At 39.1% G+C, this 13,284-nt stretch overlaps 1 protein-coding gene across 7 annotated transcripts in view; it reads right to left on the bottom strand.

Annotated features, from left to right (window-relative positions):
• The window catches only part of LOC121293543 (myosin-10), a 166,581-nt gene that overhangs the window by 37,538 nt on the left and 115,759 nt on the right, over positions 1-13,284 (bottom strand). For all 7 annotated transcript variants that reach the window (XR_005946549.1, XM_041216561.1, XM_041216564.1 and 4 more), the window contains 7 exons: positions 12,764-12,859; positions 10,459-10,577; positions 10,221-10,373; positions 9,289-9,462; positions 8,369-8,542; positions 3,249-3,363; positions 1,577-1,770 (listed from right to left, as the gene is read on the bottom strand). Coding sequence is in view for 6 of the 7 variants with exons in the window: in XM_041216561.1 (XP_041072495.1) it covers positions 1,577-1,770; positions 3,249-3,363; positions 8,369-8,542; positions 9,289-9,462; positions 10,221-10,373; positions 10,459-10,577; positions 12,764-12,859 (1,025 nt within the window). In the remaining variant the exon portion in view is untranslated. The remainder of the gene's footprint in view (positions 1-1,576; positions 1,771-3,248; positions 3,364-8,368; positions 8,543-9,288; positions 9,463-10,220; positions 10,374-10,458; positions 10,578-12,763; positions 12,860-13,284) is intronic.

The following is a 13,284-nucleotide window of genomic DNA, read 5'->3' as shown; positions in this document are numbered from 1 at the left end:
ACATGGCCCAGAGCAATCAGGCTCCAAGGTTCAATCTGCAAGTTTGGAAAAGTATGGGAAAGTATGGGTATATCTGAATGAATCTGTGTCCGATGGAAGATTTAATCAGACCAGCCACAGAAGCTTGTGCATTTAATCCTTACCTGTACCAGTGCCCAGTTATCGGATCAGGGTGTAATCAGGCTGTCGACTATGTGGACAATGACATTAGTCCAATATTACTGGTGTGTTTGATGCTGAAATATTGCATAAACAGCTGATGGCAAAATCTAGGGACATGGTCATGACAACCTTACCTGTCAAACTATGCCTTTGCAATGAGTGCATGTCAACCACAAGCCACATGGGCTGCACTGGGGGCATCATCTCAAGATAAATGACTGAACCCAGGATACAGGATAATGTTCAAGATGATTTTTCTTAAAAAGAAAAGCAGTATACAAACCTTACAACAGGATTTTTAGGGATAAAGTGAAGATGATTTTAAAATAATTGGAAAGGTCAGCCTTTTTTTTATATATAAAAATGTTAAAATAAATCTTTGACCAACTTAATTGCACCAAAATAAAAACTGCAAAAAAAAACTATACATCAGATTTAGTCTCATAACTGTAAACAAAGTTTGCTTCAACTTCAGAATAGGAGGTCAAAGCTTTAAAAACGATCAGGATCCTTTCGATTTGCTGGCAGTTCTGAGGTTTAAGGACAAATGCAGGTACGTTAACAACAGCCAAGCTGGTTACCTGGATATGTTGCAAATTAAAACTATTCCCTGTATCTGAAAAATAGACATGATTCATCATACCTAACTAGATGAAAATTCTCAGTTGAACCTTGAATGTTCCTGCTAATTACTGCAATGAATCTTCCATGTTTCCAAGTCTTTGAACCGTACTAAAACACCACATTGTTTGGCCATGGCGTGGAAATAAAATGTAGCATCTCTTTGAATGGAAACTTTCAACAACTTTACTAAAACATCAACATCTCATCTCCCTACAATGACGACCTCAAGGACTCACTTATAAAATTAGGACTAAAGGCCAAAACAGCACCACAAATTAATACTTTATCTTTGCCAGGGAAATCAAAGGCAGTGAAATGAAGTAGAAGAGATGTAACCACTTCCAAGCTTCTAAATGGCCCACAACTTGAAGCTATAAATATTTTAAGCTAAATTATTCCAAGTGTGTACACCGTCATCCCCATTGTCCATGTATGCACATATCCAGTGCTGAAAAACTTTACTCAAAACAGGACAATATTAAGAAAACATTACCGTAACAGCATCCTGCCCCCACCCAACTCCAAAATTCAAGTTAGTTATATAACAGGCTGCTTGCTTTAGTTTAGAAGTGAGCTCTACAAAATTGTGGCTTTGCAATTTGATATAAGCAAAAGCATTTGAGCATCTATGAGAAGAATGAATGCGTTAGCATAGTACTACAAGGTGAAATTTTAAGAATGTGTAAACTGTAGAAGTAACACAAAAGCTGCATATCTCCATAATGAATTTTTACTCAATGTTATATTAGCTGTAGAAACTGCTGTTTCCACTTTGTAGAAATATACACACCCTTTTCTCATGGTTCGGAATAATGCATCGAACAAAATTTGGGTTGGTGTTGCGGAGAGTTGCCATTAGTTTGGCCAAGGACTCTTTATACAGTTGCCCCACTGTGCGGAACATGCCTTTCTTCGTTTTATAAGAGGAGCCAAAGGCAGTCTCATTCATGCCAGCAACTTGGTCCAATCCCACAATACGGTCAACTACAACAAAAACATAAATAAAGTTACATTTTGAAAAGCACTTCAGCTTGTTATACTTTCACACAAGCAATGAGAGAGATAGTGATTTTGCAATCCATGAGTAAAAGTTAGTAACCAGTCATGTTTTGACGCAGACAGTAAGGCAGCTCTGCTACATCATGCATTGAAGCTGCCATAATCTCAAAAAGGATTTGTCCAAGGACACAAAATCACAGATACGCTTCCTGCGCACATTAGTGAGGTAAAAAGGCAGCTCTTCCCTTCCCTATTTTTTCTTCAGGCACATGAAAGTTATTCTTCAACATTAAGAATGCTACATACAGTTTCACGCATTATGATGTCCAAATGAATAAGCTCTAGCCATATAAATGATGGAGGATCACTATGTAGCACCAAAAAAGTTTCAAACTTAGCACTCAAATCTGGCTTCGGTTAATTCTGCTTAACTGTTTTGAAGTTGCACTGGACACAACATACACTTTTACCATTTTCACCTAACACCAAAAACCTTAAAATTCTTCGAGGAGAGATTTTCATTAATCACACACCAAGTTTGCTTCAATATTGAATTATAATCACATGCACGTTTTACATCGAGATTCTGCTTGATAAATAGAAGGGGGCCCTGGTCAAAAGAGAACTTAAAAAAGTGTAAACTTTGCACATCAGAAATGGAATTTGGATGGGCAGATGTATAAAGAAATAACAAAAATAATCCACTCTGTTTGAATCAAAATGTAACATCTTGTATTTTCAAATGCTCAATACCATTTGTGGGGCATTACTTTTACACATTGCACTGTATCAATATCCCCTCGCATGTCCTTTGGCCCTCAGTGCCTCATACTGAAAATTTGGACACTGCTCCCTCTAGTTCTTTATTCAAATCATCTGACATGCATAGTAAATTGAAGCTGGTTCCTTCCACTCGGAATTCAGATTGTTGTCTAAAGGATTCGGCAGTTTGATTATTCAGCTCTGATCTACAATTTTGGATAAATTAGCTAGACTAGTGAAATGTCACAGGTACCAAACAGGAATTGGGCCACAGTGAACCGTTTTAGTGGTCACTGTTTACCAGTAACATTACATGCTGCTGCTGTTCCCTCATCCCAGGAGATTGTGCTATTCGGGAAACAGGCTGTACTTTGAACCAGGGAAGTAATTCATATGGAAACAAAACCTTCATTTATATAGCGTCTTTAACATAAAAGGTGGTTTCTCATAAACATGCTCTCAGTACTTAAAATTCAAAGGGTGTAGCAACTGGAAATTAGGGGATAACATGAAAAAGGATTTTCAAAATTTCTTTCTAAAAATTATGTGAAGGGATTTCAAGCTTGGATCCTGAAATTACTGACATCAATACAGCTGAAAATAAAGACATAACTGGAGAATGTTTCAACGGCTTTTCACTGCCACTGAGCAAGCTCACTATTTTTGAGAAATGTAGCATCAATAAAATGTAATTTACAAACCATCTTTCCACAACTCTGCCACAAATTTGTCCAATGATTGATGCAGGAGGGTTGCAACATTGTCATTGAGTGGGTCCATGTTTTTCAGAAGCCATTCATCTGCCTTGTAATCCACCTAATATCAGAGGTTTAAAGGTTACCTGGGAGTACTTGTGTCATGTTTACAAACTTATGAAAAAATATCAAGTACATTTCGACAGCAATCCATAATGTGACCACACATCATGCATCTTTAAAGGTATACTCACTTTCATCTGCAATTCATTTCTATTTTGTACATTAACTACATTAACAATCTTGCTCAGCAACCACAGTAGCAGAATAGAGCTGAGTTTTCAAAGTCTGTTCTTCCAGTGAATACCAGATTCCAAGCAGGAAGGTTTTTCTGAGTGTATCAAATTACCTCAGATAAATACATGGTCAACTTGGGAGTTGAGCTTTTTGATCCTCAGTCCCTGCTGTAATTAAGCTTAATCCCATTAGTTGTAGGAGCACCACAACTAGTCTCAGTACCTCTGAACAGGACAGTGATATAAGAATATGAACACGGATACAAAATTGGCTGAAAAATAGGAAGTGGAGAGTAATGGTCAACGGATATTTTTCGGGCCGGAGAAAAAGGTTTGTAGTGGAGTTCCCCAGGGGTCGGTATTGGGACCCTTGCTTTTCCTGATATATATCAATGATCTAAATCTTGGTGTACAGGGGACAATTTCAAAGTTTGCGGATGTTATGAAGCTTGGGAGTGTTGTGAACTGCGAGGACAGTGTAGAACTACAATGGGACACAGACAAGTTGGTGGAGTGGGCAGATAGGTGGCAGATGAAGTTCAATGTGGAGAAGTGAGAGGTGATGCATTTTGGTAGGGAGAACATGGACAGACAATATAAACTAAGGGGTGAAATTTTGAGGGGGGTGCAGGAGCAGAAAGACTTGGTGTAAAAAATGCATAGATCCTTAAAGTTGGCAGGACAGGTGGAGGGAACAGTTAATAGAGCATATAGAATCCTAGGCTTTATTAACGGGGACAGAGTATAAGAGCAAGGAGGAGGTTATGCTGAATTTATACAAGACACTCATTAGACCTCAGCTGGAATACTATGTACAGTTCTGGGCACCATATTATAGGAGGGATGTGAACACATTGGAAAAAGTGCAGAGGAGGTTTACGAGAATAGCTCCAAGGATGAGAAATTTCAGCTATGTGGGTAAATCGGAGAGTTGGGATTGTTCTCCTTGGAGAGAAGGCAGCAGAAGGAGATTTGATAGAGATGTTCAAAATCATGAGGGGGCTGGACAGAGTAGATAGGGAGAAGCTGTTCCTGCTCCTAAAGGGATCAAGAATGAGAGGGCACAGATTTAAAGTGATTTGCAAAAGCAGCAAATGTGACGTGAGAAAATTTTTTTCAAACAATGAGTGGTGCAGGTCTGGAATGCACTGCCTAGAAGTGTGATGGTGGCAGGTTCAATCGAGACATTCAAGAGGGTATTAGATGATTATTTGAATAGAAACCATGTGCAACAGTATGGGGAAAAAAAACAGGGCAATGGCACTAGGTCAAAATGCTCATTTGGAGAGTTGGTGCAGACATGGCCAAATGGCCTCCTTCTGTGCCTTTAAAATTCTGTGAAAAGCCAGGGTCACAACACTAATACTAGAATATAAAACAGGTCACGTTCAAGTTTCTAATTTCTTTAACCTTCATCTGAGATTTCGGACTTCATAGAATTACACAATGGAGGAGGCCATCTGGCCACTTGTTCTTCTGGTGATCTTCCAAATTGTCTGCTCTTTCCCAACCACCCTTACATAATTCATTAGAAGGGGTTTCAAAGCTGCTGGAGCTTCTCACTCGAAGCATTCTGCCATCCAAGGCTGTGGAAGAGAATTTCGATTGCACAGTGTCAGCCACAGCTCAGCTTGTGGCACACTCACCCGAGTCAGAAGGTTGTGCGTCCAAGTACCAAACCAGAACTTGAGCACAAAAATCAAGGCTGACATTTCAGTGCAGTACTGAGGGAACGCTGCACTGTCAGAGGTGCCTTCTTTCAGATGAAATGTCAAACCAAGGCCCTGCCTCTCCTCACAGGTTCACATAAAAGGTACCACTGCAAGATTGCAAAGAGCACAGGGGTTACCCCAGGTGCTTTGGCTAATATTTGCCCTCAATCAACTTAACAAAAACAGATTAACGAGTCACTATCACATTGCTGTTTGTGGGATCTTGCTGTGCACAAGTTGGCTGCCTAGTTTCCTATGTTAGAATAGCGACTGGACTTCAAATGTATATAATTAGCTGTAAAGAACTTTGAGATGTCTGGTGGTTGTGAAAGGTGCTATATAAATGCGAGTCTTTATTTTTTTGCCCCCAGTGTAAATACCTTCCTAATACAGTTGACTCTTTTCCAGTCCTTTTCTTACATTTACGGCTGAACTGCCGTCTTCCACAAGTAGACAGATTTCCGTAGAAATTTAAACATTTTTACGTTCATCATACTGGGTTTGACAATTAACCCATAATCGTGCTAAATGACCCCTGACAGGGTCAGGACATTTTTCTGTTACTTCAAAAGTGCTCCAGTACCACGTTACTGGATCATGACATATCGGCTAAATTATCAGATTTATTTGCAGACAAAACTGTTTGTTAAAAGGCCAAAAGGCAAAAGTATGAATATACCACAAATTACGAGCAGATCCCATGGCTGCACTCGAGTTGGAGTGCATCCTCCATCATATATATCCTTCATAATAAACCATGGCATTATTAACAAAGTACAACAGGGAACATGTTTGGGGAAGTAATTTAACACATACAGGAAATGTGCACTTTACATAAAAGAAATTTAGATGTAAAAAAAATTGAATAATAACAGTTAAAGAAAACCTTTCAGCTTCTCAAAAAATTGTTGGAAATAGCTTCTAACATTGTCCTTACTCATGAATATTCTACTTCATGCTCCATATAAGGGTTAGGTTAAGTGGGTCTTTAAGTTCCAATTGTGCTTCCTCTCAATGCAAAATCCTTTGACAGTTTGTCTTCAATCTGATGACAGGAAGCTACACATTACTGGTTAATGATGTAGTACTGGCTCAAGTAGACAAGATGGAAATTGCAATTAGAGGCTGCTATTCACAAAGTATCAATGTGGAGCTCCATGGACACAAGCAATGCATTTATCTTGTGCAGCTTGACAGAGATTGAAACAAGGAAATTTATTTAATAAGGTGTACCCCATTCAATATGATGGCCAGATCAGATTACATGCAAATAAGTGATTTAACAGCAGACCTCTAGTGGCTGTGTGATAGACACTTATCTTTGCTTATAACAAAACATAATAAAATCCTTAAGCAAAGACTTCCGAGAGATGTAGCAGGACCAGCCATTTTTATTCAAATTTCCTTACTTTCAATTGAAAATAAAGATAAAATGCCTCTCAACCCTTTCTGGCATCAAGGGATGAGCTTTGTTTACAATGCAAGCCTGTTAGGTAGAGTTTAGCTCTGTAACAAAGCAGGAAAGGTAATGAGGGTTTGACTTCAATGCCAACTGCAAGTCTCCCTATGTACATACATAGGGTCCTAAACCCAATCCTGTGTACGATTGAGGTTTTGTTTTAATTTAACTTGTAGACCTGTACTATAGTTAGAAATACATTTTTATTTTATAGGAGGTTATTAGCTATGAGGAGAGGTTGGAGAAACTCGGATTGTTCTCACTAGAGCGACAGAGATTGAGGGGCGACTTGATAGAAGTTTACAAAATTATGAGTGGCATGGACAGAGTACATAGTCAGAAGCTTTTTCGGAGGGTGGAAGAGTCAATTACTAGGGGACTTGGATTTAAGGTGAGAGGAGAAAATTATAAAGGAGATGTGCGGGGCAAGTTTTTTTTTTACGCAGAGGGTAGTGAGTATCTGGAATTCGCTGCCAGAGGAGGTGGTGGAAGCAGGTACGATAATGGTGCTTAAGAGGCAGCTTGACAAATATATGAATAGGATGGGAATAGAGGGATACGCACCCCGGAAGTGCAAAATGTTTTAGTTTGACAGGCAAAATGATCGGCGCAGGCTTGGAGGGCCGAAGGGCCTGTTCCTGTGCTGTACTTTTCTTTGTTCTTATTCCTCATTCCCAAAATTCTTCAGGGTATGATGAGATTTAGCAAGGAAAGACTTTACTAATAAGGAAAGGTCTTGGAGCAAGAAATGCTGATGAAAGGGTCAGTCATTGTCTAGGTAGAAGGGTAGCATACAGAACATAGGAAACAGGCCCCACCCCTCCCCCACCCCAACAAATTCAGACCCTCGAGCTCACCGCCCCCCCCTCCCCCCAACTCAGACCCTCGAGCTCACTCCCCCATTCATTAAGATCACAGCTGATCAACTACTTCAACTCCATTTTCCTGGCCTATCCCCATATCCCTAGAGTCCGTCAGCTTCCAAAAATCTATTGATGTCAGTCTGGAATATATTCAATGAGCATCTACAAATTTCTCGAGTAGAGAATTCCTTCTTGCCATGTTTATGTCCATTCACTAAACCTGTGTACATTCCTTTGGTGCCTCTTTTCTTCTTCCTCAGTTTACTTTCCCACCCGCCATGAAACTTGGATACGTTACACTTGGCTGTCTCATCTCAGTCATTCATACAGTGGAAAAGGCTGAGGCCCATGATCCTTAGGGAATGTTCTACAGATCAGTTAGCATACTATAAAGTAACGCCTTGCAAACAATGACCACACATGACTACAGCCATTTGAAGAACTTAAAATTTCTTTCACTATCTGTTTGACAGACAGACAGGAACCAAAGAATGGACAAAAGTTAACATTTCCTATCCAGAGGATGTGAATATTACTGTATTTCTCTGCATGACAATTGCTCAAGATATAGCATGTGCCAAGACTTAGTTGAACTTATTATTAGCTATCAAGTTGCTGTCAAGTCCAAGAACCTTAAAGGCAATTTAAGAAGCCATCAGCCTAAATACATAACTACATAAACTGGCTTGAGGCTGTCCATGTAACCCAAAATGGTTCAAAGTCTAAAAAGCAGTGAAACAAAAGACAACTTATACAATCTGTTCCAAACACTTCGCATTCCATTTAGTGGACATACCTTGCCAGCATAGTGAATAATACAGAAGTCGGCCTTATCTTTCAGCTGCCTTGGTTTTTGGAATTTCGAGTGCGTCCCCTGTTCTTGACTCAGTTTCTCCACAAATGTCTTATCAGTTGCTTTAGGGAACCAACATTCCTCATCCAACAAAGCCAGCACACCAGGGGGGTTTGCCTGGTAGAACAAGAAGTTCATGGATTGAAGTGTGTTTTATGTCAAAAAGTCTCAATCAATTAGTGCGTTAATGCTTCAATTCACCCATAACATTGTTTTCCATAGAATCTGCGGATGTTTACACATTGAAGTACTTTGCACTTTCTAGTCTGAACATTTCTCCCAAATCTACTGTAGAATTGGAAACAAGTAACATTTTTGCCATAGCTATGACTTTTTTTTAAAAAGCAGTATGATACCCTGGGAGCATTCCAGGGTAGATACAGCGTCTAAAAGTGAGTTTGTAATCTCAACAAATGAATTGCTTCTCTCTAAATGAAAATAAACCTAAGGCCAGTCTTGTTTAGCTAGCGAGAGATGCAATAGCTTGAAATAGGCTCTGGACAGGGAATGTGTCATATGGAAGCATTAAATTTACGGATTTTTAAAACTGGGGGGCTCCCAGATTATGGATCTCAGATTCTGGCTTCCTGTCCATCCCCTGGGTCCTGTTTGGAAATCCCTCCCCATCCGTCCTTATTTTATTATTTTCCTCCCAGCCATTAAAATGTTCTTCATAATCTTTCTACCCAAGCTTTCTCCCCCAAAGTCTATCATTCAGTTCAGATTACGAAGCATTTTGCAGTGTTTCATTTCGAGGCTAATTTAAGTGTGAGCTGTTGTATCAGCAAAGCCAATATATATTGCACTAAAGTTGGCCCAGTAATTTAATGACCAATCAAAACGAAGAACCCTTTTATTCTTACAGGTCTCTCAATGAGGTCGATACAAGGCTGTAGATCCAGGCCAAAGTCAATGAAATTCCACTCAATGCCTTCCCGCTGGTATTCTTCTTGCTCCAGGATGAACATGGTGTGGTTAAACAGTTGCTGCAACTTCTCATTGGTGTAGTTAATGCACAGCTGCTCAAATGAGTTCAGCTGCAGTGGCAGAAACACAGGTTGTCACTTAAGCAGACAATGGAGCTTGTACAATATATAGCAAGTGAAAACATTTCACAATTAGAAACATCAAAAAAAACTTACACAAAAAAAATCAGTAAGTTGGAAAATGAGAAGAGCTGTTTGTGGATAGAAATATCAATGCAATATTATGCTCACTGGACCATGTCAGCCATATTGTTTGATTCACTGGCTAGCAGAATCAGGTGGAAAAGGAATTCCACAAAAACAATTGAACATTGGGCCACGTCAGTTTATTTAATTGATTTTTTTTGTCCGCTTTGAACTATTTTTCATTCTCTCCTCCTGTAACACATTCTCCTCCCTCCCCCTACTTTCCAACTCAACCCTTTTCTGCTCCTGAGGCTGGACCTCACTTTTAATCTCAACCAATGTCCCTTCTAAATGCTTTCCTCTGTGCACTATTTGCCTAGCCAGGCACACGTCAATCATATATGGGGCAATTTATGAGCTGCCTGCACAGTACCTTTGGTACAGCAAGGCCACAATTATACACAGCTTACAGGAAAGCATTGCTCTCAACCTCTGCCTAAATACCCACTGTTACTACAGCTTTTTTCCACCTGCACCGTGACCTCTCTTTTTAATCAGCTGTTTGAGCTCATGAGTAGGTCAAACAGGTTTCAATACAACTACTGGTGACTATTTAGTGACTCTTCTGGGGAACGTGCAAGCTAAAGGCAGACAGGATTTTACAAAATAATAAATGGACTTACTTCAAATATTTCAAAACCAGCAATGTCCAAAATGCCTATGAAAGAAGCTCCCTGTCGTTTTGTCCTATCCAAAGCTTTGTTGATGCGGTGAACAAGCCAACGGAAGAGGCGTTCGTAAGTAGCCTTTGCTAATGCTTCAATTGCAAAGTCAGCCTTGAAACAAAAACATTAATTTTATAATATTGGCAGCAAAGAAGCAGCTTCAATTCATGTTAATCTCTGCAAGTTACAACTATACCTGCTCTTTGGTCTGTGCTTTCTGAACATAGTCTCGACCAACTTTGATGCGGGGGGTGAGTATAGCACGGGTGAACTCCATTACATTCATTCCCAGTAGGTGACAGAGTTTCTGAGCAGCTTTAGAGGACATTATAAATTAATCAATGTGCTTTTAACAGGTGGCTTCATCATATGCTATGCAAGTCAAAAAATAAATCCCTTTTCAAACAGACATGCAGTAAAAATATATTCCACATACAATGGTATGCAGCACTTGTAGACCCCACTGTGCTGAGTGATTTTGTAATTGATTACTGATGAATGACTCAATTTGTTCTATTATTTTGAATTTAGAAGGCAAACTACTGGAAGTAAAAAAAAATGTTTCAAGCTGGAGACCACAGGATAAAAGTAATTCTGATGAAGGGTCATTTTCCTGAAACACTAACTTTTTCTCTCTCCATAGATGCTGCTTGACCTAAGTATTTGCAGCATATTCCGTTTTTATTATTAAAATGGGCTGGTTGGTTGATAGAAAGAGACAGTCAAATTGGCCTCCCAATGTCACTGAAATTCAGAATTTTACATTTGGAATAGAAATATGTACCCAATGTACACATTCCCCTCCCACCATTGCTCACACAATTTCTCAACTATCCTCAGGTGTTAAATAAGTGCTGAGGTAGTTATACGAACAGTAGTTATCTTCCAGTACCATGCCCAGAGTTCACTATTCATGAATGAACCAGAGCGTAAAGAGGGTTTAGGAGGAATTTTTTCAGAGAATTATTATTATATGGATCACTTTGCCACCTGAAGCAGCTTAGATAGAGATCACGGAATCTTTTAGGGGATGATTAGATAAACAAATCAAACAAAAGGAAGGTACAAGACTATAAAGAGGGCAGTGGGGTTTTGAATTGGTCTAGCAAAGAGCTGGTGGGTACAGTAAGCCAAGAGATCATCTTCAGTTCTGTAAACTTTTATGGTTTTATACTGGCCATCATTATTCACATTGAATTCACACACCACAGACACTGGCATAGACCTGTTGGCCAAATGGCCTGAGTTTATGTTCTTCCCGAGTCTCCTCCCACATTTCTTCATTTAACTCTATCCACACATCCTTATGTTCCTTTTTATTTATTTATTTGGCTTCCTCTTAAACGGAAAGCAACTATTATTTATCTCACCCAGTCCATGTGGTAGAAAGTTCCACATTCTCAGAGTAAAGAAGTTTCGCTTGAAATCTTCATTGGGTTTATTGGTAGCTATCTTATATTTCTGGTACCTAGCTTTGAATTCATTCAAAAAACAAAGGAAACCATTTTGATATTTACTCTGAGCCTTTTCAGAATTTTAAAGATCTCTGACAAGTCATCTCTGAGCCTTCTCTTTTTTCAAAAAATAGCTCTCAAGTCTGACAGTTGTAACCTCTGAACTATGGCATCAGCCTGCCAGATCTTGGTTTACACTTTTTTCAGGTTTTTAAAAATAATATGGAGACCAGAACAGTGTATAAACCAAAATGTAGTCAAACCAAGGTTCTGTACAAGATTAACAATTTCTCTGCTTTTGAGCTCTGTCTTTTAAAAAAAAGGATAAATCTGCTCAACCAATGCTACAACACATTTGATATTCATGCAATTTCCTATTGGTTTCTGGGATGTGTGCACTGTTATGGGCTGGATTTTCCAGACAGGTTTTTCATAAAGAGTGAACTTTATTTACAGGGCTTCAGCAGCAATTACATTCTTCCATCAAGATCCACAACTAGACACAAACTTCACCCTCTAAGGTTCCCCACACTTAATATGAACGAATCAGCCCTGTCACATGATACTACACAGTACAGTAAGTCATAAAGCTACAGTCACTGCATGGCTAATCTTGATATTGGGCTAAACCCGATTTTGAATCAAATTCACAAACAGATTGCATTAAATGTACAAATCAGTGAACAGCATAGTACAAACCAATAGAATTTTTATATTCTAAAGTTCCCTTATAAAAGAGGAGGAAGAGAGGTCATTGGTTTAATCCCTAAACTGAGCTGGTTCATTTAATTCAGCCAGCACAGTATTATGGGAACTACAATTAACCTCAGCAGCTAGACTAGAAAGTTAGCTTAAAATGGTGTGAAGAGATTAAGTATCGTCTTTAATAGTGCACAGGCTAGCCACAATAACTTTATTACTTCGATCCACCTTAATGGGAAATTTTGTCTGTATATTAAAACATAACAGCAAATAGCTTAACGTTAACTTGTGTTGGAATAGATGACGACTAAAAAAAAAAGACTATAAATCCATTAAACAGCTTACCTGTGTTGTCTGGCATAGATGCTTGGTCTGTATTTCTCTCCTTCTTAAAGATTATATTTCCAAACTGCAGTACCGACGAAGCCACTTTCAGCATTGCTGAGGACAATACAATCAGAACAATTAACGGAGGAAAGAATTTCTCTAATATCCATCAAAATATCATGCTAGGTCTTTGCGGTAAAGATAGGAAAGAATGCCAGGATTCAGAGTTGTCTGGTCTTAAAATCTTTCCCATCAATTTCTTGGATCCATCTTCTCAAACCAATTACGTCCGCTTTAACCTGTAAACTAGGGAGATGTAAATGAGGCTGACAACTTTACTGTTGAGGCAGAGCAGTATTCTATTTGCACAGAAACTAAACTGGAGTGTACAAACTGGGTGCCAAGGCCAAAACTCTCTGAAATGAAGTGGAGCAAGACCAGCTGCTCTTTGCTTGGAAGTCAATACTGATTGCAGTTAGACTAATTGCAGTAATGCCATGTCATAATATGAAGGCATCATTAACTATAATGGTATAATA

This window comes from Carcharodon carcharias, chromosome 22 (assembly GCF_017639515.1).
Source record: "Carcharodon carcharias isolate sCarCar2 chromosome 22, sCarCar2.pri, whole genome shotgun sequence".
NCBI lineage: Eukaryota > Metazoa > Chordata > Chondrichthyes > Lamniformes > Lamnidae > Carcharodon > Carcharodon carcharias.
Note: the sequence above shows the minus strand (reverse complement) of the source record. Positions and strands in the feature narration are given on the sequence as shown.